This window comes from Trachurus trachurus (genome assembly GCF_905171665.1).
Source record: "Trachurus trachurus genome assembly, chromosome: 13".
NCBI lineage: Eukaryota > Metazoa > Chordata > Actinopteri > Carangiformes > Carangidae > Trachurus > Trachurus trachurus.
Genome location: NC_139892.1, coordinates 20530998 through 20553625, shown reverse-complemented (window position 1 = coordinate 20553625; position 22628 = coordinate 20530998). Strand labels below are relative to the sequence as shown.

The window sequence follows — 22628 nt, the reverse complement described above, 5'->3', positions numbered from 1 at the left end:
TACTGCCTTCTTCAGAACTCTCCAGTATGGCTGAAGCTAAAAGGCTTTAAACTGTGCTGCTGTTTTAATTTCCTCCAAGGCAATGGCACCTATAACTGTGTTTGAAGTGCTTTGAGTATCTCTTGCATTTTTCCCCATAACTAATGACAATTATGTTGCAAGTATGTTCAAAACCCTTCAGTGTACATACCAAAGTGTAGCATAGCATGGGATATAGTATCTGTCCTAAACACATTGAAAAATGATCTGCCTGGGAGCTGCTGATTGATTCACAAAATGCAAAGTGGAAATCACACTGTCAAGCAAAACAGAGGGACTGTTAGAATGTGTTTGTGGATTACTTAAAAAAAGAAGAAAACTAGAGCTACCAAAGTTAAAGCAATACTTACAAATTAATGCAATTTATTTTTAATGCCACAAATTATTTTTGAGGCGCGATTTATGCATGTACATGCATGGAAGCGATGTACAGTAGCAGTGACGTTTGTCAGTTTCTGACAACCATCAGAAACTGTTAAAGAAACAACTATTTTGAACGGCAAGGTCAGTTTCAAAGTCCTGCCAGATGGTTCTCTTGGCAAGACCAATGTTATTTGCATTTACTGCTGTGTGTTTTCACACAGGCAGTGTTTAGGTTGTGTTTGGGTCAGTGTGAACACAACAGTCACAATTGGGTATGGTCACAGTCGAACTCTGGTGCAGTCCGTTTGTTATGTGAATCGATCTGCTCCAACTGCCTGGACCTGCCTTGTTAACATGTACCACGCGTCATGGAAATCATGATGTTATGATGCTCCAGCCGTGGTGCGGTGTTTGGACCAGAGTGAAAACAAACGTGTGAACACGAATCATACGAGCTGAAAAATTAAAAAAAAAAAAAAAAAATTGGTCCACACCAATAGGGGTGCAATGGATCGAACCGGACAGTAGTTCGGGGTCATGGATCAGATCATTTTCGGATCAGCTGACTGGAAGGGGGGATAGTAAATGTGTTGAAAAAACAAACAATTTTGTTGTTGTTGTTGTGCGCGACTGGGGCGCAGCGGTGCACTTACGTGTTCCGACACTACTGTACATGCACAAGCCTGTGAATATTATAATTTGTCCAGGTCATAGTTATCTCAAGGAAATTTAAATCAAACGCAACTGGACTTGGTTATTTGTAAGATTCACGAACTGTTACATGTTTCACCTCTCATCCAAGAGGCTTCATCAGTTCATGTTCGCATCTGACCATGCACAACTTTTTTCTTTTTCATCTGTCAATCCGTGGACCATTTTCGTGCCAATCCGTGACTGTAATCTGCACCACTACACACCAGTGTGTGAAAACACCCAGTTACCACCAGAGTAGTTTGAGTCTAAAACCACATGCTGACCATGCACACAACTGATGCAGAGAGCCCTCCTCCTCCTTGCCAAAAACAGACCACACTGCATAGTTGGTAACAGAGATGCATGGACAACTGTACAACCAATCCACCTCAGAGGTTATTCTGCAGAATATTCTGGACAATATTTGTCCTTGCTTTGGATTGTTGCCATAATAATAAACACACATTTGCATAAAGCAAACATATTTGTCAACTCCCATGTTGATAAGAGTATTAAACACAAAATACCCATCCTAAGGTACATTTAGAACAGATGAAAAATGTGCGATTAACTTTTGAATAATGGAGAGTTAATCATTGACAGCCCTATAGACAGCCCATAAACATTTGTCACTGTTGGATACATCCCTAGTGTTATTCTGGCAGCTTTTACAGCCACTTCTAGAAAATGATTATCATACTGTATGTAGCTGAGCCTGCCAGTGTAATCACCTCAAAATGATACTGGATGGCTTCATTTAAGACATGAAGAGACATTAGGATAACAGTTAAAGGGATAGTTTAACATTTTGTTGATCTATCAACAGCTTGCACCCGCAATTAAAGGTAATGAACCTAGGGATTATGGCAATGGTCGAATTTGCCAAAATGTTGAACTATCTCTTTAATGGCATGACACCATGTGGCTAGGAAAACAGCTCTGTGATATATTCTGTCCATCCAGGATGGTATCAAGCACAGTCTTGATTAGAACATTGGAAACCTATACATGTATTACCTTTGTTTTTATCGGGTGGTCACCGGTCTCTACTTTTCAGTTGCTACAAAATGTCAGTTTTTGGTGGGCATGTCTGAAAGTAGGTTGGATGGATTTGCAACATGATTAATCTATTTAGTCATATATTTTAGCAGTGTTCACACCATTGTGCTGTACAAAACTTGGAATATGTAAGTGTATTAGACAGCCAGTCACTATTACAAGTCATTCAAACCAAGTAGAGTTTCGCTGAGTTGGGACAGGAATGTCAAGCTCCACCATGCACCAGATGTCTCAACAGTTATCATTTGCAGGGCATTAGAGTGTCATTCAAATCACTGCCAACAGCTATAATGGCCCAATCTAACTGGTAACAAGGGCAGACAGCTCGGATCTGTTTTCTCTTGTATTATCAACTCTCCATAGCTGAATAAGCACAGCAGTGAGTAATGGTGGGTAAACTGATTGCTATCATCCACACTGAGTTAACACAGAAAAGCCCGTACATGCATAATTGAATAGTCTCAAATACAACACAGTTTGGATGCATGCTAGAACCAAGTGAGGTATGTCTAAATGTTTAAAACAGAATGGTTATTATAGTGTAGACTCATATTATACTGAGCATATGCAAGATGGATGAGTTGGTAAACCAAGTGAAGTATGTGTGGATTTAAAATCACAGTTGGTACCAATTTCTGCAACATAAACGCATTAAAGATACATTACAATAAAGGCATCGTAAAACTGAGCAAGACAGAGTGGGAGATGGATGATGGGACGGAAATATGAACCGAGCCTGAGAAAACAAGCAAGGGGGCCTGTGAGATAGATGATCATGAGAAAAACAAGAAAATGAAAAGCGAGTTGGAGGGTGTGATTTGGAATGAGAATTACATCCTCTGTAGGAAATGTACTTTATAACTAAAGATTTATGAGCCGGAAGAGAGGAAAAGGAGCTGAGAAGCAGGTATGGCAGTGGAGACACTGACAACAGGAGCTCTGCATGATAGAAATACAGCAGTGAGTTGTGAGAGTGTAAGAAAATGCATTAGTTACAGTGGACAGCTAGAGAAAATGATATAAGCGGAAGGAGGGCAGGGGTTGTGACCAGGAGTTTGACCAGGAGCAGGATTTATTGTTTGTGTAGCATCTAATGTAGTCATGTGAGTTTAAAATATTAAATACATGCATGAGGATGGCTGAGATGGAGAAGCTCCATATTAGTCCTCAAAGAGGCCGATAGAATGGAGAAGTGTGACGGAAAAAATAATGAGGGGTGATGGAAAGAAATGTATCTGAAAGAGAGAAACAGTGACATGGAGTGAACAGCTGATAGAAGAACAAAAGTGTCGGTGTATAATCAATCATTGTTCCTGCTCTGCTTTTACATTGTGGGAGGATGGAGAATATGAAGTATCACATTACAACATGTCTATTTTTAACCAGCTCGGGAGATTGCCTGCAGTTTCATTTGTTTATTTGTATATAGTGTATCTGGCAGACTCGCCTTGCTGGATAATACACAAGGAAATCTAAGAAAAGCATGTAGCAACAATGAGTATTTTTAATCTGGATATATTATCATCCCTCCAATAAAAAAAGAGAAATTATCTTTTGAGTGTCTTTCAGTTGAAGTCAATTTTATTTAGATAGCATCAAATCATATTTACCGAGTAGGGTCAAGACCGTACGATATTAGAGAGAGAGACTCATCAGTTCCCACCATGACTAAGCACTTGGCGACAGTGGAGAGGAAACAAGAACCCTCCGATTGAATGGCCACCCATTCCCTCAGGGAGGGTGGCTTTCTGCCTCGACAAGCTTGGATTGAGAGGACAGAAATGAGGGGGATAGAAGAGAGTGACAGGAATAGTTGTTTACTGTTGTATTCAAGCATTGTAAGACTAGCAGACACAGTTTAGTAACGATGGTGATACATACACATGTGGTTGTGTTACTGATAGAAAACAGCAGCTGTGATAGCTGCACCAATTGTTGACAATGATAAGATATATAATAAGATGCAATTACTTCATATGAATGCATGGGGGGAAGGAGGGAAGCAAGAGAGAGAGAGAGAGAGAGAGAGAGAGAGAGAGAGAGAGAGAGAGAGAGAGAGAGAGAGAGAGAGAGAGAGTGGGGGACAGAGTGAGTTTCCGAGCAGCCTAAAGGAACAGCCAGAGGGATGTATGTATAAGCTCAAATCCCTTCAAGTAAGGGATGGTTTGGGGCTCACCTGAGAACAACCATAAACATAAGTTCTGTCAAAGATAGACGTTTTAAGGGAACTGTACAATATGTAAGACTGTGGCCAAGACTGTTGCTGCAGTCAAATTCAAAACATTGCAGCATGTTGATTCCCCTCCCCTCGCCCCCAGACTTGAGGTTGCCAAAAAGCTACACTCTCTGCTCAACCTCTGCCCTGCTCCAGCTTTGTTGGCTTTGTTTGGCTATGGTACCCCAAGACTCACTCACACAGTCTCAAGTTAAAGGTGATCATACCTCTCTATAATATACTGCATTAGTTACTACCTGCAGTGAGAGGGATGACGCAACAGAACCGCTAGTACTGTACATCTATTATCACAGTAAAATATCTCCTCCACGTTCACGTTTCTGTAGGTTGAGCAGGTTGTTGATTATAATTATATAATATAATATAAATTATATAATATTTAGCTTTTTATCCTGTTTTATTGCTCAAAGACACAGTAACTATGAGCGGAGTTCACGTCAACTCTGATCTGCATGTTATTGTTTCACTTAACCACTCCGACGCTAGGTTACGCCCGTATGTACCAGTGCTGCTGCACACAGAGTAACCCTGCATACAGGAGCCTTAGTGCATGTTCTTCAATATATGAGACGAGTTACTGCAGAATAACTGACAAGAGCAGCTCCGTGTTTTCACAGTCAGACTTTTCTCCTCCTCTTTCTGACCGTCGGATAATAACACATGATGACCGGAGACAGGCGAACTGTCCAGGCCGGACTTGTCTCATGAACCGCTCCACACATTAACCATCACTTTATTTACCATTTGCTCCATTTCACCGCATTTCCTCCCTATTTTCCAACTTTAACTTAGTAATTCTTCCCTTTTGCTTTTGCTGTAGCTTCTGCAGCTCAAACCTATCACGACAGGAGGCGATGCATCAGCTTGTGATTTTGTGATTAATTGTTGTACATTTCTTATGGATTTCAGAGGGAGCCAATGCAGAAAACCTAACACAGAAGGAATGTAATCTTTTCTGCTCCTTCCTGTCAGTATATGTGCTGTAACACTTTGAATCAACAGGAGTTTTTTTTTTTCATCTTCTTCTTCTTTTTTTTTAAGAGATAATGAGTTATAAGAATTATGGTCATTCAACTGGAAAAATGAGAAAGTAACTGTTATGTATGTGTTTAGGGTCAAGTAGAGTATTTGCTGTTTCAGCTGAATTTAGAGGAACAAATAAGATAACCCTGAAGTTTGACTACCTGATAGATTTTGTAGATACATACAGCTGGGCAAAGCAATGCAAATGTATGCAGTGTTTCCAGATATTTCCTAAATGAAGCTTAGTATTGGTGAAAAATATTGGTCTTAGGCAGTGGGCACAGAACCCAGTGAAAGCCCACGACAAAGTTCCATTGAGTCATTGTTAACTTGAACAGATGCAGGCCAAGTATACGGTTATGTCAGTATCAGAAATAATCATGAACATAATATATAGAGACAATCGTTTTAGGAGTATCTACAGGGAACCACAGTGGCAAGGTAAACAGACCTCCTACTGAATGGAAGTTCAATGCTATTGATTTGTCTGGTAGTCAAACTGGGCAGGATAATATACTGTACTGCCAGACCTGCCAACATGTACGCATTTTGCGTACTTGTTACGCATTTTGACCTCCTAGTACGCTTGTACGATTCCATGTTCTAAAGTACGCATATTGGGCCCTAGTTTGGTGGCGCAGCGCAGGTGGCGCAAGGTAGCGCAGCCGGTGTAATGCAAGTTTCGACCAGCGCAGCCTAGCGCAAAGTCAGATTGGCAGATTGGTAGATCGCGCTGCGCTGAGATAGGCGTGGCCGCGCAGCAGGGGGAGGCGTCACAGATTCAGCTTGGTGCAGTGGAAGTTTCGTGCGAAAATGTCCCGCCGAGGTTGCGCTGAAAGCTTGCCACCTCAAACCAGGTCTACTCTCAGCGCAGGGCGGAGCGCAGCAGGTGCAGTGGAAGTTTGGCTGACTGACCTGCAGTGCACACACGTCACCAAGACCTCACAGGCAGATTTCCACAGTTCCAGGCAGATTTAAATGCAATAAATATCCACAATAACCACTATTTGATGCAACTAATGGAATCAACACGTGAATTTATATCTATATAGATTGTCCCATCAGATCAAAGCAGAGATCAAAGGCTGTCGGCACTCGTAATGGAAACTCCACCTGAATTAACACAGCAGGGACGAACTGGCACTGATATGCAGCTGTGGATGTCCCAAAAGCAGGACTGAGGGTGGAGGATGACTGCATTTTGCTGCCGTGTTGAGATACGCACTGTGCCGTTGTGATGATCAGCTTAATTTATTTATTTACTTATTAATTCATTAGCGGCGAGCGACCGCGTCGTCACGCAACCGTAATGAAAAACAAAACACAAATCATCATCTCTCTTAGCCCACCACAACAGCCTCGGTATCAGATAGTCAGTATATAGCCTATACTCAGCATCTCTATCACAGAAAAAAAAGAGAGGACAGAGAGAAAGAGAGCGTCCTTTACGCTGATTTCATCCAGCATGGTGTTTGTTTATGTTGTGATTAGTGTACACCTCTCATCTTTCTTACACAGGGAATAATATATTGAATTGAATAAATGTGAGTTTCTTTATTAGTTTATTAGTTGTTGTTTTTTACTCTGGGCAGCGGTTCTCAGTGTATCAGATCAAACCTGATTAAGGATATCAGTAAACTCATTATTCGGCCACTCTGAGCTCGGACCTCCGGACCAAAACAGCTGTTTCCTCCTGGGAGAGGTTCGGCCACTGGCGTCGCTGTCTCCTCCGTCCATGTCAAAGTATAAAATAACAAACTTGCAGCGCGCATCGCCCGCGGCGCAGTTAAAGGTGAGGAGAGGAGCTCATTTGATTGGTGAAGATCCGAATCGGCCTTTCTCTCCTCCTCCTGTCTCCCTCCCGCCCTCTCTCCTCCCCCTTTGCCGTTTGCGCCGGTAGGAGGGACGAGGGGAGGGCTTGCGCTGGCCTAAGTCGGACCGCGCTGCCCACCAAACTTGCGAAATGGACCTGGACACGCCTCGTTGGCGTGGCGAAGCTGCGCTGAGCTTAGACTTCGCTCGGTCTAGGAAACTAGGGCCCATTGTTTGATCTCGTATTTCGCCAATTTTCAATCAAGTTGTCACCAGACTTGTTGTCACTGAAGATCATGCTCCGGTGCCACACAGATCTGCGAGTAAGCGGATGTGCTTTCGGCCAATCAGAACGCTTCATTTTCACTCAACCACCCGCCCTCCTCCGGGCTTTGCGCCTAGTGGCTTGGGTGAAATGGCAGAGCCGCGCGACGCGGACATTTAACGATATAAATGACGGCGCTTGCGAACGTCCGTGTCACCGTGTCAGCGGACTGTTTGGTGCGTCTGGCCTCATCCCCGTTGTAAGCGTTTGGCCTGAAACCCTCAGAAGGCCGAGCCAATCAGCGTCGCCACTGTGATTGGCACAGCACGTTGGCCAATCAGGGACCGACTGGTGCAAAGCCCCGTCACTACACCAACTTGCTGATTGGCTGAATGGGGTTGTCTGTCAATGCTACTACTCCCGCCCACCCCAAATGCTTACAGGGGGAATGAGGCCAGACTCTCCCTCAGAAATGAAATGAAATGCATTTCCGCGAGAGGCTGGTTTATGAGGCTAGTGTGACGGCAGATACTGTACAGAACCAGGTTTAAAGTTAGAGAGGGAGAAGGAGCGAGGTGAGTAGTAGTAGTAATCATAAAAAAATTTCAAGGTTGGCAGGTCTGTACTGCTGACCAGTGGTAGCCTACACAAACATATTTTGAGTCATGGCTGAAGTGTCAAGCGACAAGTACAATTTGATAATTTGAGTTTGACAACACTTTGATTCCTTATTATAACGGAAAAAATTGCAAAAGGTGAAATGTGTCATGACAGACTGGGAGCCCAAGCACATTAACCACTAATTTAAGAATGTGCAACATGTTTGCTTAAGACAGTGTTCTTAAAAAATTACGAAAGTGTTCTAACAACAAGGCGACACTGGCACCAAAATTGTACAGTAGCTTACGGCTGTGTAACAGTGACACCACAAACAAAGACTACATTTTCCTGAAACAGGTACTAAGGAAAAAATGCACAGTGCCAGCTCACCATGCACCCACATGATTAAAGCAGAAGTAAGTGATATATTTGTGTTAATATAAGTCTTAAATAGTTCTATCTTCCGACAGCAATCACTTACATAGAGTGTTTTGATCGAAACACGGGTCTCTCAGTCACTCTGCTCTGCTCTGAGTCGAGGAGAAAACATTTATCGTATCCTACAGTTTTTATCCAATGAGGAGAGAGAACGGCATGCAGGGCTGTGTGTGCAGCCAAGGGACGCCGTGAATGTGGCGACGCAGGGAGGAGGACTGTTATGGTGCGTTCAAGGAAACTCGTAACTCCTGTTTTTCCGACCTGTGAAGTCATATCAGTTTGATCTGGTACGAGTTCACGGGTCGGAAGTTACGAGTGGCCGTTATAGTGACTTTCACCGGTAAAACAGGTCGGAAAAACACGAGTGGGTTGCCTGGAACGCTACAAAGTCGTAAGTTGTGACTTGAAGCTGTAATTTACGATTTCAAAAGCCTGCCTGGAACGCAGCATTAGCGAAAATGACCGGATCGCTTACTTCTGCTTTAAGTAATTTGGTTCCTCTCCTGTGCAGTGCCATGATCTACTTCTCACTTTCATCTTTCTGCCCAGGCTTTGCAGTAATGTTATATATTTATTTAATATTTAAAGCAAATTACAAACTCAATATCAGTTTGGTTTTAGAGTCACATATTTAGGTCAACTGTAGAATAAATCACAGTGTTACACTGGAACTACAATGGAATGAAGCTAGAATAAACAGTACTGGAGAAGACAGTGGATATTTGGACTCTACAGAACAATAAATACTCCCCGCCCTTCAGCACTCCATCAGAATATTCACCTTCCAAAGGCATGGACCCACATTGCCAAAATCAGTACCACGAGGGTGGAATCCAGAGGGCTGTGTGTGGCATGATACTCTGTCATATCTGAGGCAAAGCAAATCTTATAAAATCTCATCCAACAAATGGCATGCAGACAAATGTTGCACAACTAACATCCAGTCTGTCCTTACAAAATGAAGTTAGTGAAGTGGCTGTGTGGAGCAGATCTGTTGTGAGATGTGCAGTGACAGTGACAGTTGAGCCACCGTCCGGTCCTCCATCATTCACATGAGGACAGGACAAAGCCTTTTGGACACATGTGTACATGTTTGTTTTTCCTCACTTGATTTCTAATTCTCTCGCACACTCTCTTTGTTCACACTCCCTCGCTTGCCCACGGTCCGCATATAAATGAATGTTATATGAAAACAAGAGCTAGTGAGGAAATGGAAATGAAACATGTAATAATTACTGTGACAGTGACCACAGTTGGCCCTGGTAGTCTAGGTCAGCCCCAAGTGTCAATCACAGTCTACAGGGGTTCATATTAATATTATCATTGATGACGTATGACACGCATTTCCAGGAAAGATCCAATCTGTCTGTTTAGACCCCAGACACATTGGCAGATATCTGATGTCTATTTGATTTATTTCCACATATAACGGGGGCCTGAATCTGATCTGACAATATCCGATTCCATGCGAATTTGTCCCATTTAGACGTTCATGTCACAGATCCCATCTGTGCCACTTGAGAGGAAAAAATCGGAATTGGGCCACTTGAACCTTGCAGTTTAAAGACAGCCTATGTGTCTCTACAGGTCAGAGGACACATTATCCACTTCCATTCATTGCTCATTTCTCTCTGTCTTCCAGTTACCCCGTTCCCTGTGGAGGATAATGGAACGGCTGTGGTTCTCTTTGCTGTTGTTGGCAGCAGCTTGCAGGGGACAGCCGTGTCCGAAACGCTGTATGTGCCAGAGCCTTTCTCCATCGCTCGCTATCCTCTGTTCCAAGACAGGCTTGCTCTTTGTTCCTGCTGCCATTGATCGGCGCACAGTTGAGCTACGGCTTCAAGAGAACTTCATCACTGGTAATGTATCTGCCAGTCTGTCCTGTATAACATTCAACTGACTATACCACTGGAGTTCAAATGACACATTGGAGTGCAGTGAGTAGAGTTATGTTACATGTGAGAGTTGTAGCATGCTGACATAAAATGCTCCATTTAACTCTCTTTAACAAACTATTTTGCCATTATCTGTCACTTGATGGGTATGCTTGGATTGGTTGTTCACATGGAAACGAGCACAGTGGCTGGTTGATAATTGGCAGCTTATTTACCTTATCTAAGAACAATTGCTTGCAACTGAATAGTTAATTTAACTGTTGGCTCAATTCACAACTCATTTTCTGCTGTTCTCCACATGACACTAAGTGAGCCTGAGGTATTTCTTTTCTCTTCTCTTCTTTATTTTTTTAACATTCTTGCTACTTTTTGTTTCGTGGTTCAGTTTGGCACATCTCATTCCTGATTCATCTGTGCCTCATATCAAAGAGTTCTCCTTCATACTTTGAAACATACTTATTTTTAAGAACTGAAATGTCGCTTTATCCTTTTTATTTTAATCTGGATTCCCATTAGCTCCCACCAAGGCAGCCACCTAATCTTCCCTGGCTCGACTTAAAAATATTCTATTCCACAGTTCCAAAACAAAGGACGCACAAGCTAAAAATAGGTTGCTTTCAAAGGACCCAGAAATATTAAGATGTGCCATTAACAGCGTCACACAAACATTTTTGGTTTATAGAACTGCACTTCGCAAAAAATAAAGATTACATAGCATAATCTCATGGTTGTCAATTGAAGTTTCACAGGAGGATGGAGACTGTTGGGAGAATGCTGTTAAAAGGTTTATCTGAATGCTAGAACCTTGTCAGCCATGTACTCGTCGGTTTTTTAAAAGAACACTATGGATTTCACGGTGTACTTGATAAATGTGACCAGATCAGTGCATTCAGCAACCCCATGTAAAAGCATCAGATGTAATTTCAGTACATTTTTCTTTTCCTTTTATCTATCTACCACAACCACACAAGTCTGAGTCATCCACTTTTGTGAAAGCACCTCTTTCTGTGGTCAGGCAAACATTGTAAAACTTCATTGGTACAGGTGCATCTCCTGTCTATTTTAAACCAAAATACTTTCCTGGTGTGATACTTGTATTTGGCCCGTTACGAGTCTTCGTGTTCGTTTTTCTCACCCACAGCTGTCCGAAAAAAGGACTTTGCCAACATGACCAGCCTGCTTCATCTGACCCTGTCCAGAAACACCATCAGTCAGATCCTCCCTTCAGCCTTCAGTGACCTGCGGCGACTGAGAGCACTCCATCTAGACTCTAATAGATTAACTGTGATCAAGGTAAGATTGATGGCAGGATGGCTGGATAGATTAATGATGGTGAATGGGATTGAATAATCAAATGGGAAAATGGGCAGACAAATGGAAATAGAACCACACAACCAGGGTTTACAGATGGATAAGAATAAGAATTACTTTACTAATCTCCAAAGAGAATCATAGATAAGTACACACACTGCAGGTGTGTATTCACAAGACATTGTCTTTGTCCTCACTGAATATTCTCTTTTTTATGTTCCAGGATGAACATTTCAAAGGCCTGACCAACCTTCGCCACCTGATTCTGGCCAACAACCAGCTCCATTCCATATCTCCTCATGCCTTTGATGACTTCCTGTCCACACTGGAGGATCTAGACCTCAGCTACAACAACCTTGCACAGGTGCCCTGGGACACGATTGGGCGCTTAACCAATGTCAATACCCTAAATATGGATCATAACCTCATAGACAATGTTCCCCAAGGAGTATTCACCAACCTGCACAAACTGGCAAGGTAAATAGACATAGAATGGAGGACAAATGATGATATCTGTCGAGTTAGATCTAGTGATCCTAATAATCAAATATTTTCAAATGCTGATTATTTGCTGTTCCTCTCTCTACACCATGCCCATTCACAGGCTAGACATGACGTCCAACAAGCTGAAGAAAATCCCCCCTGACCCGTTGTTCCTCAGAATCCCAGTGTATGCCAGGTCCAAAGGTTCCCCTCTCTCCTCCCTGGTGTTGAGTTTTGGTGGTAACCCCCTTCACTGTAACTGTGAACTTCTGTGGTTGAGGAGACTAACCAGAGAAGATGACTTGGAGACATGTGCCTCTCCTCCTGACCTCAGTGCCAAGTACTTCTGGACAATATCTGAAGAGGTGACATTTTTGTTTGACATTTTTTTTGACATGCAGGTCACGGAATTCTGAGGGTAGGAAAAGTGTTGTTTTAATAAAAAAAAGCAATAATTGGGCCTTTCGAACCATTCTATGAGCATCAATGGTCTGATGGTGAAATTAACGGTGGCCTACCTGGCAGAGTCAGACGAGTGCAGCCTGTCATCAGCAGCTCTCCATCTAACTTATTCATTTGTTCCCTTTGACATTTCAAACTGATCTGCTGTCAAAAATTTACAAAAGAAGACTTTTATTTTATAGACTCATTTATGATTAATGATAGTGGTAAGTGCTGAGCTCAGTGAAAAACTACAATGATTTTCCTGAGACTGCTTGATAACATTAGTCTTATTTTGTTTTGCGGTTCAAATGCTTTTAATGTGAAGCTGCAGTAGCAGGAATGGTTTGGTTTGGATTGGCAGCAAATTAACACAACATTATTTCCAGGAATGTTGCCACAGACCTCCAGTTCATACGTCTGCTATATAAATATTTCATCAGTGGGCCGCAAGCTCGATCAACATTGCATCAGCTTATTTAGAGATGTGACTTAGGCAATTGTTTAGATGAGGATCTTTGAAATTGCTACTTTGATAAAACAAAGATCAGAAAACAACTCATAACTTAAGTAATAACCTAATCTCTTTTGCCTTTTAGGAGTTTATTTGTGACCCACCAGTTCTGACCCGTAAGTCACCTCATACTGTGGCTATGGAAGGCCAGCCTGCCAGCCTGAAGTGCAAAGCAAATGGCGACCCGGAGCCTGAAGTCCACTGGATCAGCCCTGAAGGGAGGCTGATATCCAACAGCTCCAGGTATTTTACTTTACATTTTATTTTACCTTTACTCCAATTTGATCTCCAGGATTCTACGTTTCTCTCCAGGCCAATACACTGTTCAATCTTTCAAAATCAAAGGCAAGGTGTTCATTTAAGGCATATCACTCTGCCACTGAGAACAACAGCGCACATTTAGTGATGTTAGAAACGTGGCTGATCAGTTGGCGGGTGCAATAAAGAAATTGTTTATGAGTGAATATGCAGCCAGGTTAGAAAGATAGTATGTCTCACATAATTATTGCCTTGCCTGTGGTAGTAGTGTGCACATGACTTGTGTGAGACAATTTTGAAACAAGGTTAGAAGGTGATCATGTACAATGTCTTCTTTGTTATTTCCTCATAGGCACCTTTACAATAGATGTTTTATTTGCATCTTTGGCTATACTGATTAGGACAAAAACAACAACAATGTTTATAGTTAAAAATCATTGCTAGACTTTTTAGCAATTAGTCTACCCTTTGGTGTAAAGACTAAACCCATGATGATAAAGCCTGCAAAGAGTCGGCACCATGATACTCAGCCTTGCAGTCACTGCATTGATTCTGGATAGAGTTTGGATGGATGCTGGCAGTGGGAGTTGGCATCAGCACTAAGTACTGCAAGCAGCAAAGTGGAGGTGTGAGTAAATGAGTTGAGAGGGAGAAAACTGATTAGCCATTGGCACCTATGTGGGTGACAAAGAGGAGAGTTTATATGCCTGGGTGCTGACATCCAAAAGGGAGTTGTCTCTTAAATTATACAATGGTGGATCAGTTTGCAACTGAAGTGAATGTGTCTTTTACTGTTTGAAATTCATGTCTGTGCAATGACATCACAGTATCAAGCAGATGTAACAGAGGAAGAAAAAGTAATCTCTCAAACCACATGTTGCTGTGCTGTTATATACACATTTCAGCTATTTTTTGATTGATGTATTACATAAATAAAATTCATGACATGTCTCCATTTTTCACTTGTTTCAGAACTTTAGTTTTCCCTAATGGGAGCCTGGAGATCAATGTAACATCCCTGAAGGATTCAGGAAATTTCACCTGCATCGCCTCCAACGCAGCAGGCGAATCCACGGGAAGGGTTGAGTTGGTTGTCACGGCAATGCCGCATCTCGCAAACAGCACGAGCCGCAGCAGAGACCCGTCCTCTGAACCTGCCCCCTCTGACATTCTGACCTCCTCCAAGGTTGCGCTGCCTAACAACGAGACGAGGGGGATTGATCGTAGGGTCTCACTGGTGGAACTGACAGGAAACTCTGCGCTCATAAGATGGAGCAGTCAGACTCCTATGTCTGGAGTCAGGATGTTCCAGGTCCAGTACAACAGCTCTGGGGATGACACACTAGTCTACAGGTCTGTTTATCTTTACTCAATTTATGAGCTGGGTGTCTGTGCGTTTTGGATTTCTGTCTTTAACACAATGACTTCTATGAACACCTATTAGTAAAAAATCTTCTGTTTGTTAATGTAGGAGTGTGTGCTTGCAGTTGTGTGCGAGTTAATCGTCAGGCATCAGCTGCTGCTATGAGGATGAGAGCAGATGATAGATGATACAAGTGGAGATTAGCCAGTCATCCAGTTGTAAAAGTCTAATCAACTGAAATGATAAAGACATCTGTAGTGGAGCAGAGCCATTGTGGAGCTCACTGGAGCCTTGGCAAGACAGGAGGAGTTTGGCTGATTAACAAGTTTTAATGCTTGTCTGTCTGTCAGTTTGCGTCATTGTTGCAGTGCTGTGTGGATGACTTTGGTGTGTAGTTTCACAGCTGCTAATCACATAATGGCTTTGTAATTGTGATACTTTTCTATGTTTTGTGGAATTGTGACTATTAAACCGCTACAACCTCTAGTCCTAAAAGTTTTAACGCAGGAAAAAAAGGTTTAGTCTGTCTTAACAACTGCCTGATACAAAGAGGCTACTTTTCAGCTTTGTGCGCACAACTGCTACTGCAAATACAGCAAACTATCACCCCTGAGTCAAAACAAAGTGCCAGGAAATACCCAAAGAATTTCAATGTTAAGAAAAAGCAGTTGAAGGTACTTGGCTCTAATTTTGTGACGCAGCGTGGGGCAGCCTGCGCAGTGGTAATTTTGTCCGGCGTGACACCGTGCACAGCAAATTTGGCAATTTGGTAGACCAAAGTTGCACCGAGATGGGTGTGGCGCCGCAGCAGGGGGAGGAGTCGACAGATTCAGCTTGGCACAGTGATAATTTCATACCAAAAGGCTGTGCCGAGGGTGCGCTGAAAGCTCACCAGCTCCAACCTGGTCTACTCTTGGCGCACAGTGCGCACATGTCACCAAAACCTCACAGGCAGGTTTCCAGAATGTCAGGAACATTTCAATGCAATAAATAATCACAACAACCACTATTTAATGCAACTATCTGAATCAGCACATAAATGTATATCTCTATCAATTGTCCCGTCACATCTGATGTCAGATCAGATCAAACCCACTCACGTCTTCTCTCTCCTCCCTCTGCACGAAATTTGCAAAATGCGCCTGGACACACCCAGCACATGGCCCAGCACAGGTGCACCGCGCCTGCGCCTGGTCTATGAAATTAGAGCTCATTATGGTTATTTGTCTTGATAGTTGGAGTCATAGAGTTCTAATAATGTTCATGTTGAAATGAGACTCATTTGATGTGCAGAATTTCAATGGGTAGAAAGGTCACTTTATGGTAAATCATGGTAATGATGAGACTTTTGGAATGTTGTCAGTTAAGTCATATTTGAGTTTTATGGACCAGTGCATGATACATAGAATAGTGTAGCATCGCAATGTGCCTTTCACCAACAGTTTCCAGTCATTATAATGTTTATTCTGGTAACAACAACAGCTTTGTACAGTAGTTAACCGCAGTCATCTTGCTATAAGTGGCCTATCATTCAACAGCACAACTAGTAACGCTGTTCCCAGGCATTCGACTCGGTCCAACTGTGTTTTCATCAATACATATCTCTGTGAAAACACCAGAAGTTGCACTTGGACCAAGTTCAATGCTCCTGCTACTCGTGTGTCTTGCCAGCATGCTGATTAGGGTTTTCCTGTGTATACTTGTAGTCGTAGATGACAAGTACACTGAATGTGTGATTGAACATTTGCTTCAATGTAACAGAAGCAAATATGAGTGAATGAATGCATATTGCATATTGTATATTTACTGTATTTCCTGACCAGACACAAAGGATGCACCTGAGTACCCCAGGTATATTTCAGTATATCTCACAATGTTTATTGTTGAATATATTCTGACACAGTCTCATTTGGATTGGAGCTAGTCTGTTTTCTCTTCAATATAGGATGTCTATGTGCATGCCAAACTAGCAGATTTCTCCTCTCAGCCTTTCTCAACCATTTCTTCTTATGGCGACAGCTTCTGTATGGTGGTGCATGATTCACTGGACATGTCAGAGAAAGCTTGTTTAACTCCAGAGCCTTTGTATTTATTCTAGCTAAGTTTTCTTCTAAATCTTCATGCTCATGGGGAATCCCCCTACATTCTCTCAGTACAAAACCCAGTGCACTGGCAAAATCATTGCCTAAAGCTCTTGGAAAACCTGGGAAAGCCCTCTTTATTTTCATCTCGTGGGGAGTTTTCACATGTTGTGGAGTTGTCATGGCAACAGGTTGGGGGAAAAAAAATCTCCTAGATCTTGTTACAAGTGACAGGTGGCTAATACTGTCGGATGCTACTGTGGACTACTCAATTATTTCCTATTTTTCTGAGGTGCAAAATAAATGGCCAACTATATCACTCTGTCTTGAATAATTATGGGAGAAAATCACAAATGCATTCACTGCCCTACAGAATGTTCTCATAACCTATTTTGGTTTGTCTTTGCCTTTTTACTCTTGATCAGCAGTTTAAATTGCCCCTTGGGGGGAAATAATTCCTGACAGGAAGAACCTTTGATAGAATATGTCAATATATCCAGCTTACAGCAGAGTCAGACATCTCCACTTAATATTATCAAACACAACACTTGGAAACGGGGCGTGTGCACTGAAAAGTGATTATGGTGTTATTTCTAAGCGAGAGAGGACAGTTGTTTATTTGGCCATTCAACTAACTGTGGGAGACAAGCAGCTTCTTACAATTCTAAGCATGGCAACCGTTCTTCTGCATAGCAACCGTCCATCTGCACCTGTCCGTTCAAGGTGGGATGCAGTTAGTGAGCGTGGTGGCCCTGCAGATACAACATACATAAATGCATCCCTTACTGTTCAAGTGTGGATGCTGTCTGTGTAGGTTTGAGTGGCTCAATGTGAATATTACCTTGGGCGCTGTGGTATCACACAGATCGTCTGGATATGTACAGTACAAATTAAACTATGTATCCCAAAGAGGAAAACGTTGCATGCAGGATATCCACTTTGATTTTATCTAACTGAAATCAGCCCTGACGGTTATTGTCCGCTCAGCTCCTTCTGTCACGTATTGTTCAACAGTTTTTTTTTGGTGGATTTTATTGTGAAGGTCTGCCACTGGGGCTACTGCTAAGCCTCATTAAAACAAAGTTAATTTGTTTTGTTGCTCCGCAAACATATATACCAGTCGCTCTTTTATTATATCTATGTCAAACTAGCTTTGCAAACAGTATTTGCTGTTTGTCACCATATCAACCACAACTATAATCTGTAGAGTTACAGCTTTAAAGTTTGAGATAAAAAAAAAAAACTGCAAAAATACAATATCTGTACAATCGCACAACTCAGCTGCTGCCACTGACAAAACAAAGGAGAGAAGTTGAATGCTAATTTACAATGAAGGCCTGTCATTCACAAGAATATCTTTGACGATTGCGTGATGAAAACAAATATAAAACAACTTTTATGCCAAAACGTTAAAGTGTGTGGGGGGGGGGGGGGTATATTTTGAGAATTATTTGAAAGGCATCATCATTGCACCAGCTCTGCTTTGAGTAAAATAGAAAAACAGCCCTGAGTGAGTCTGTGTGAACGTGTGAACAGCCCCTCTCCTTCGTCTTTCTTTAGTCAATGTCCATTAGGAGGACTGAGGCACAATGCCACAAAGATAGAAGGGGGGGGGGGGGGGGGGGGGGGGGCAGTGAGGAGCAAAATAGACAGGAAACAGGGAAAGAGAAAACATATATTGGTGCCACAACGAGAGATTATTTGAGCTTCACAAATGAATTTTCAAGCTGGTACAGGTCCTTTGTCAAACAGCACATACTGAAAACTGATCAATGTCTCACTTTATGAAGCTTAATCGATGAGCACTGATAACGCTCCTCCCAGTTTGAGCGGTTGCTGTAGACCCATTGGGTGATAGCTGGAAGATGGATGTGGGACTGAGGAGGTTTTTGCTCGGCTACTACTGCATCATGTTTCCCCCATTACTTTAGACCTGCATGCTGAGGCAGCACTTTGACAAGTCAACTCATCTAATCATCAGGTAGAAGACACATTTAATAATAATAATAATAATAATAATAATAATGGCATACGTTTATAGAGCACTTTTCCAAACACCCAAAGCACTTTACAGAAACCGTTATTCATTCATACTACATTCACACCAGTGGTGGTAAGCTACGTCCGTAGCCACAGCCGCCCTGGGGCAGACTGACGGAAGCGAGGCAGCCAATGTGCGCCAAACGGCCCAAGGACACTACGACAGCGGCTGGGACAGAGCAGGATTCAAACTGCCAACCCTCTGATTATTGGACCACCCGCCACTTGAGCCACTGCCATCCCATTTTATATATTTTTTAAAATGCAGCTGTATAATAACTCTAACAATTTGCTTTTTATTTATTTGTGTTTTGTCAAAATATTTTAATCAGGACAGAAACAATTTGAAATTAATTTTCTGATGTTTGAAGCAAATTGAATGTATTTACTGAATAGTAGTTGTATTCTTGATCAATTTTTTTTCCCCCACTGAGTAAATGACTACATCTAAAGGTTTCAGATCACAGCATTTTATAATCTATACACACTACCACTGAGGTCTCGGAACACGTCCACCTTTTAAGGACCATCACTGCAGAATGTTCACAGCACAAAGATGGATCTCTGAAGGGGTCTCAAAACCCCCTGACTATTTTAAATCAATGCATTTTAGCACAAAGTGTGTACGCGCTTGGAAATCGCTGGTTGGCAGTGTATTAGTTAACCCTGTGTCTGAGACATGCTCTTCAAAGCCCCCTGCATAATCTAATCAATGTCTATTCAAGTGTGTGTCTCTGTGCACATGTGATGTGTGTTTATGTGCATGCACAGTGGCCCAGCTGGCAGCTGTTGTATTAGCCAAAAAAACACTGTCAGTTTCAGAGTCATCAGTGGTCTCAGACCTCTGTTGGAGACTCCTCTAAGTGTCAATGTCTTTGTGTGTTTGTGCTCCAGCTATTAGTCATGTTGTGGGGACCTCCATTTAACAGTCACATTGGTGGCTTGTCTACATTATGTGGACAAAGACTACGTCCCAGTAAGATAAACCATTTAAGTGTAGGACAACATGTTTTTTTTTGTTGTTGTTTTTTTAACAAATGTCTTTATTGATATTTCAAGCTTTACATACTTAAACACACTTACAGAATTATTCTTGTTAAAAGCTTTAAATTCTTTTGTTCCATATCTGAGTAAAAAAGTAGAAAAGGCCAAAAATAGGAACAGCATGAAGAGAGAACCTATCGGCAAGGCTATTCCATATTCTTATGACAGTGTCAGAGGTCTGAAAGTTAAAATAAATGGTTGAATAGATAATAAAAATATTGATAATTATGTAAAAATCAAATTGAGTAGAATTTCCATGGTGATTGATACTCATGAAATGAAATAATAAAAACAGAAATACACCCTTTTACTTTGGAGGTTCCAGGCCTGTAGGTGTCTATGCTGAATCATCTAGGTGTCCTGTAATGTTAGTCCAAAGTAAGTAATTAGTGGATTCCACCTCCTCTTGAATAAGGCCATGTCAAGGTTGAGCTTTGCTGTTATTTTTTCCATTGTGTATACCCTGAGAAGTCTTTCTTTCCATTGATCAACAGTCGGGGGTAATGGCTTACACCAGGACATAGTTATCATCTTTTTTGCCACCATTATGATGACTTTGAGTAGATACATTTTTTCTTTACATAAAAAGTCACAGGGTAGCACTCCAAGAACAAAGATCAGCGGGTCATTCCTTATACTAGTTTGTAAAATGTTAGGAATTTCCGCCCGGATCCCCTCCCAGCACATTTTCAGTTTAGGACAATCCCAGAAAATGTGTGTGCGATCTCCAATTTGTCCGCATTGTCTCCAGCAAAGATTTGTCTTCGTTTTGTCAAATTTGGAGATAATAAATGGAGTTTTGAAAAAGCGGAGATTCATTTTCCATATGAATTCTTTCCATGTGGGGCTGCTGGTCAGTTTATGACCATTCTCACACACTTGTTCCCAAATTTGGTCCTCAATCACAACATTCATTTCTAGTTCCCACTTTTCCTTTATTCCAAGAGAGCTCCCCGCTACAATTGTCTGTAGTAATTTATATAGATGTGAAACAATTTTTTTACCATCCCCTTTCTTTAACATCTTGATGAAGAAAAGTTCTAAATCAGAAGGCTGTGATGTAAGAGATTGCCATTCGTTATGTGAAGTCAGATAGCTTCTCAATTGCAAAAACCTGTAGAAATCTGTGGATATCAAGACAATTTTTTTCCTGTAAATGGTTGGACTTTAGGGTATCACCATCAAATAAGTCCTCAATAAAAATAAGACCCTTATTTTCCCATTCTTTAAATCTTGAATCCTCTGAAGGCAAGGATGTGTGTGTACAGATGTTACTGGTTCAAAATTGCGGGGTTTTTCCTGCACTGCAGGATCGCGTGATCGCGTGACTTTTCACCACAACTGTTTTCCTCTAGGTGGCAGCACCGTACTAAATACTGCTCAGACGTTTTGGGGACAATGCTGACAGCCTGATAGCCGCGATTAGGAGTGGCGCTGTTCATGATACAGAATACAAGAGGATGAAAGGAGAACTAGCTGCAGACAGTAAATAATATAGTAGCCTCGTTTTTCAATGACAAAATGTAACGACGGCAGCTACAGTAGACTATAGCCCACGTCTCACTCTCTTTTTTCGGTCATCTGTCTCGTCATCTCCAAAATGTGTTTTTAAAATGAGCCAACTACAGTACTGTGCAGTAGTGCCGCAGATTTCTCACTCCGCACCTTGTTTGAGAGTGCAGCTGGATGATTTCTTGTGAATGAACGGGTCTGTGTCACTTTGGGGCTGGGCGATAAAACATAGGATAAATAACTTTCCCTCGATAGAAGACGCGGCCGATACAAAGTCGTTTCATTCATCCATTTTTTGACAGACAACACAAACAGCCAGTGATAATGAGAGTGGTGACACCGTCAGCCATGCAGCCGGCCTGGACTTTTTATTTTTAATTATGATGGATCATCTGCGCAAGGCAAAGATGATAGCATCAACAAAACACGGCGTAACACACGCGGCTGTATGGGACAGGCTTTTATTTAATTCAGAACAAACCGCTTAGCAAAAATGGAAAATATAGTCTATAATAATTAATTGATCTGTTGTTTGGCCACTGTTTGAAAATAACCCGAATTATGAGCAAATAATCTGATCCAGAGCAGCAGTCATAATCAGACTTCTTCTAAATAAACCTAAACATTCATTCTTTTTTCTCTTCTTCTTCACAGGAGAAAATGAGGTGCGCTGCGCTCACAGACGCGTTGATGTTTTGTGATTTATCTGCTGCCTTGACTCTGCCCTTTATACATGTGCGTTCAGATTAACAATAAGACAAGCCATGGTTGAGTTTATTGAGTTAATAATCAGCATCTTAGTACCTCTGATCCGGAGCGATAGTGTTATGAAAATCGCTACAGTTGAACTGGTCTGGTTTTTAGCTGCTCAATCTCATTGTTTCAAAGAAAAGGGATTGATTTTTATAACGAAATGAAACGAAAACAATATTATATTGATACATTGTTGTAAAAAAAATCCAAAAGAAACGAAAATGAACTAAAGAAAATAACTTTCACACACACATTAAAACAGTGCGATTGGTTGAAAGCTGATAATTAGCCATGTGCTTATAAGCTGATTGGCCGAAACCAAGAACAAAGCCGCGTGAATGGCCAATCGCCATACGGCCGACATGTAAATCAGCTGTTTCGATGGGCGTTATATGAATAGAGATG

At 41.8% G+C, this 22628-nt stretch overlaps 1 protein-coding gene across 1 annotated transcript in view; it reads left to right on the top strand.

Moving 5' to 3' along the window:
• Nucleotides 1–10194: 10194 nt before the first annotated feature.
• Nucleotides 10195–22628, top strand: part of LOC310995444 (leucine-rich repeat and fibronectin type III domain-containing protein 1-like protein) — a gene marked incomplete at both ends in the record, with an annotated part of 72968 nt that continues 60534 nt past the window's right edge. Inside the window, 6 exons of the mRNA XM_083984510.1 lie at nt 10195–10387; nt 11565–11716; nt 11958–12211; nt 12339–12582; nt 13258–13415; nt 14403–14783. Of these exons, the coding sequence (XP_083840636.1) occupies nt 10195–10387; nt 11565–11716; nt 11958–12211; nt 12339–12582; nt 13258–13415; nt 14403–14783 (1382 nt within the window). The remainder of the gene's footprint in view (nt 10388–11564; nt 11717–11957; nt 12212–12338; nt 12583–13257; nt 13416–14402; nt 14784–22628) is intronic.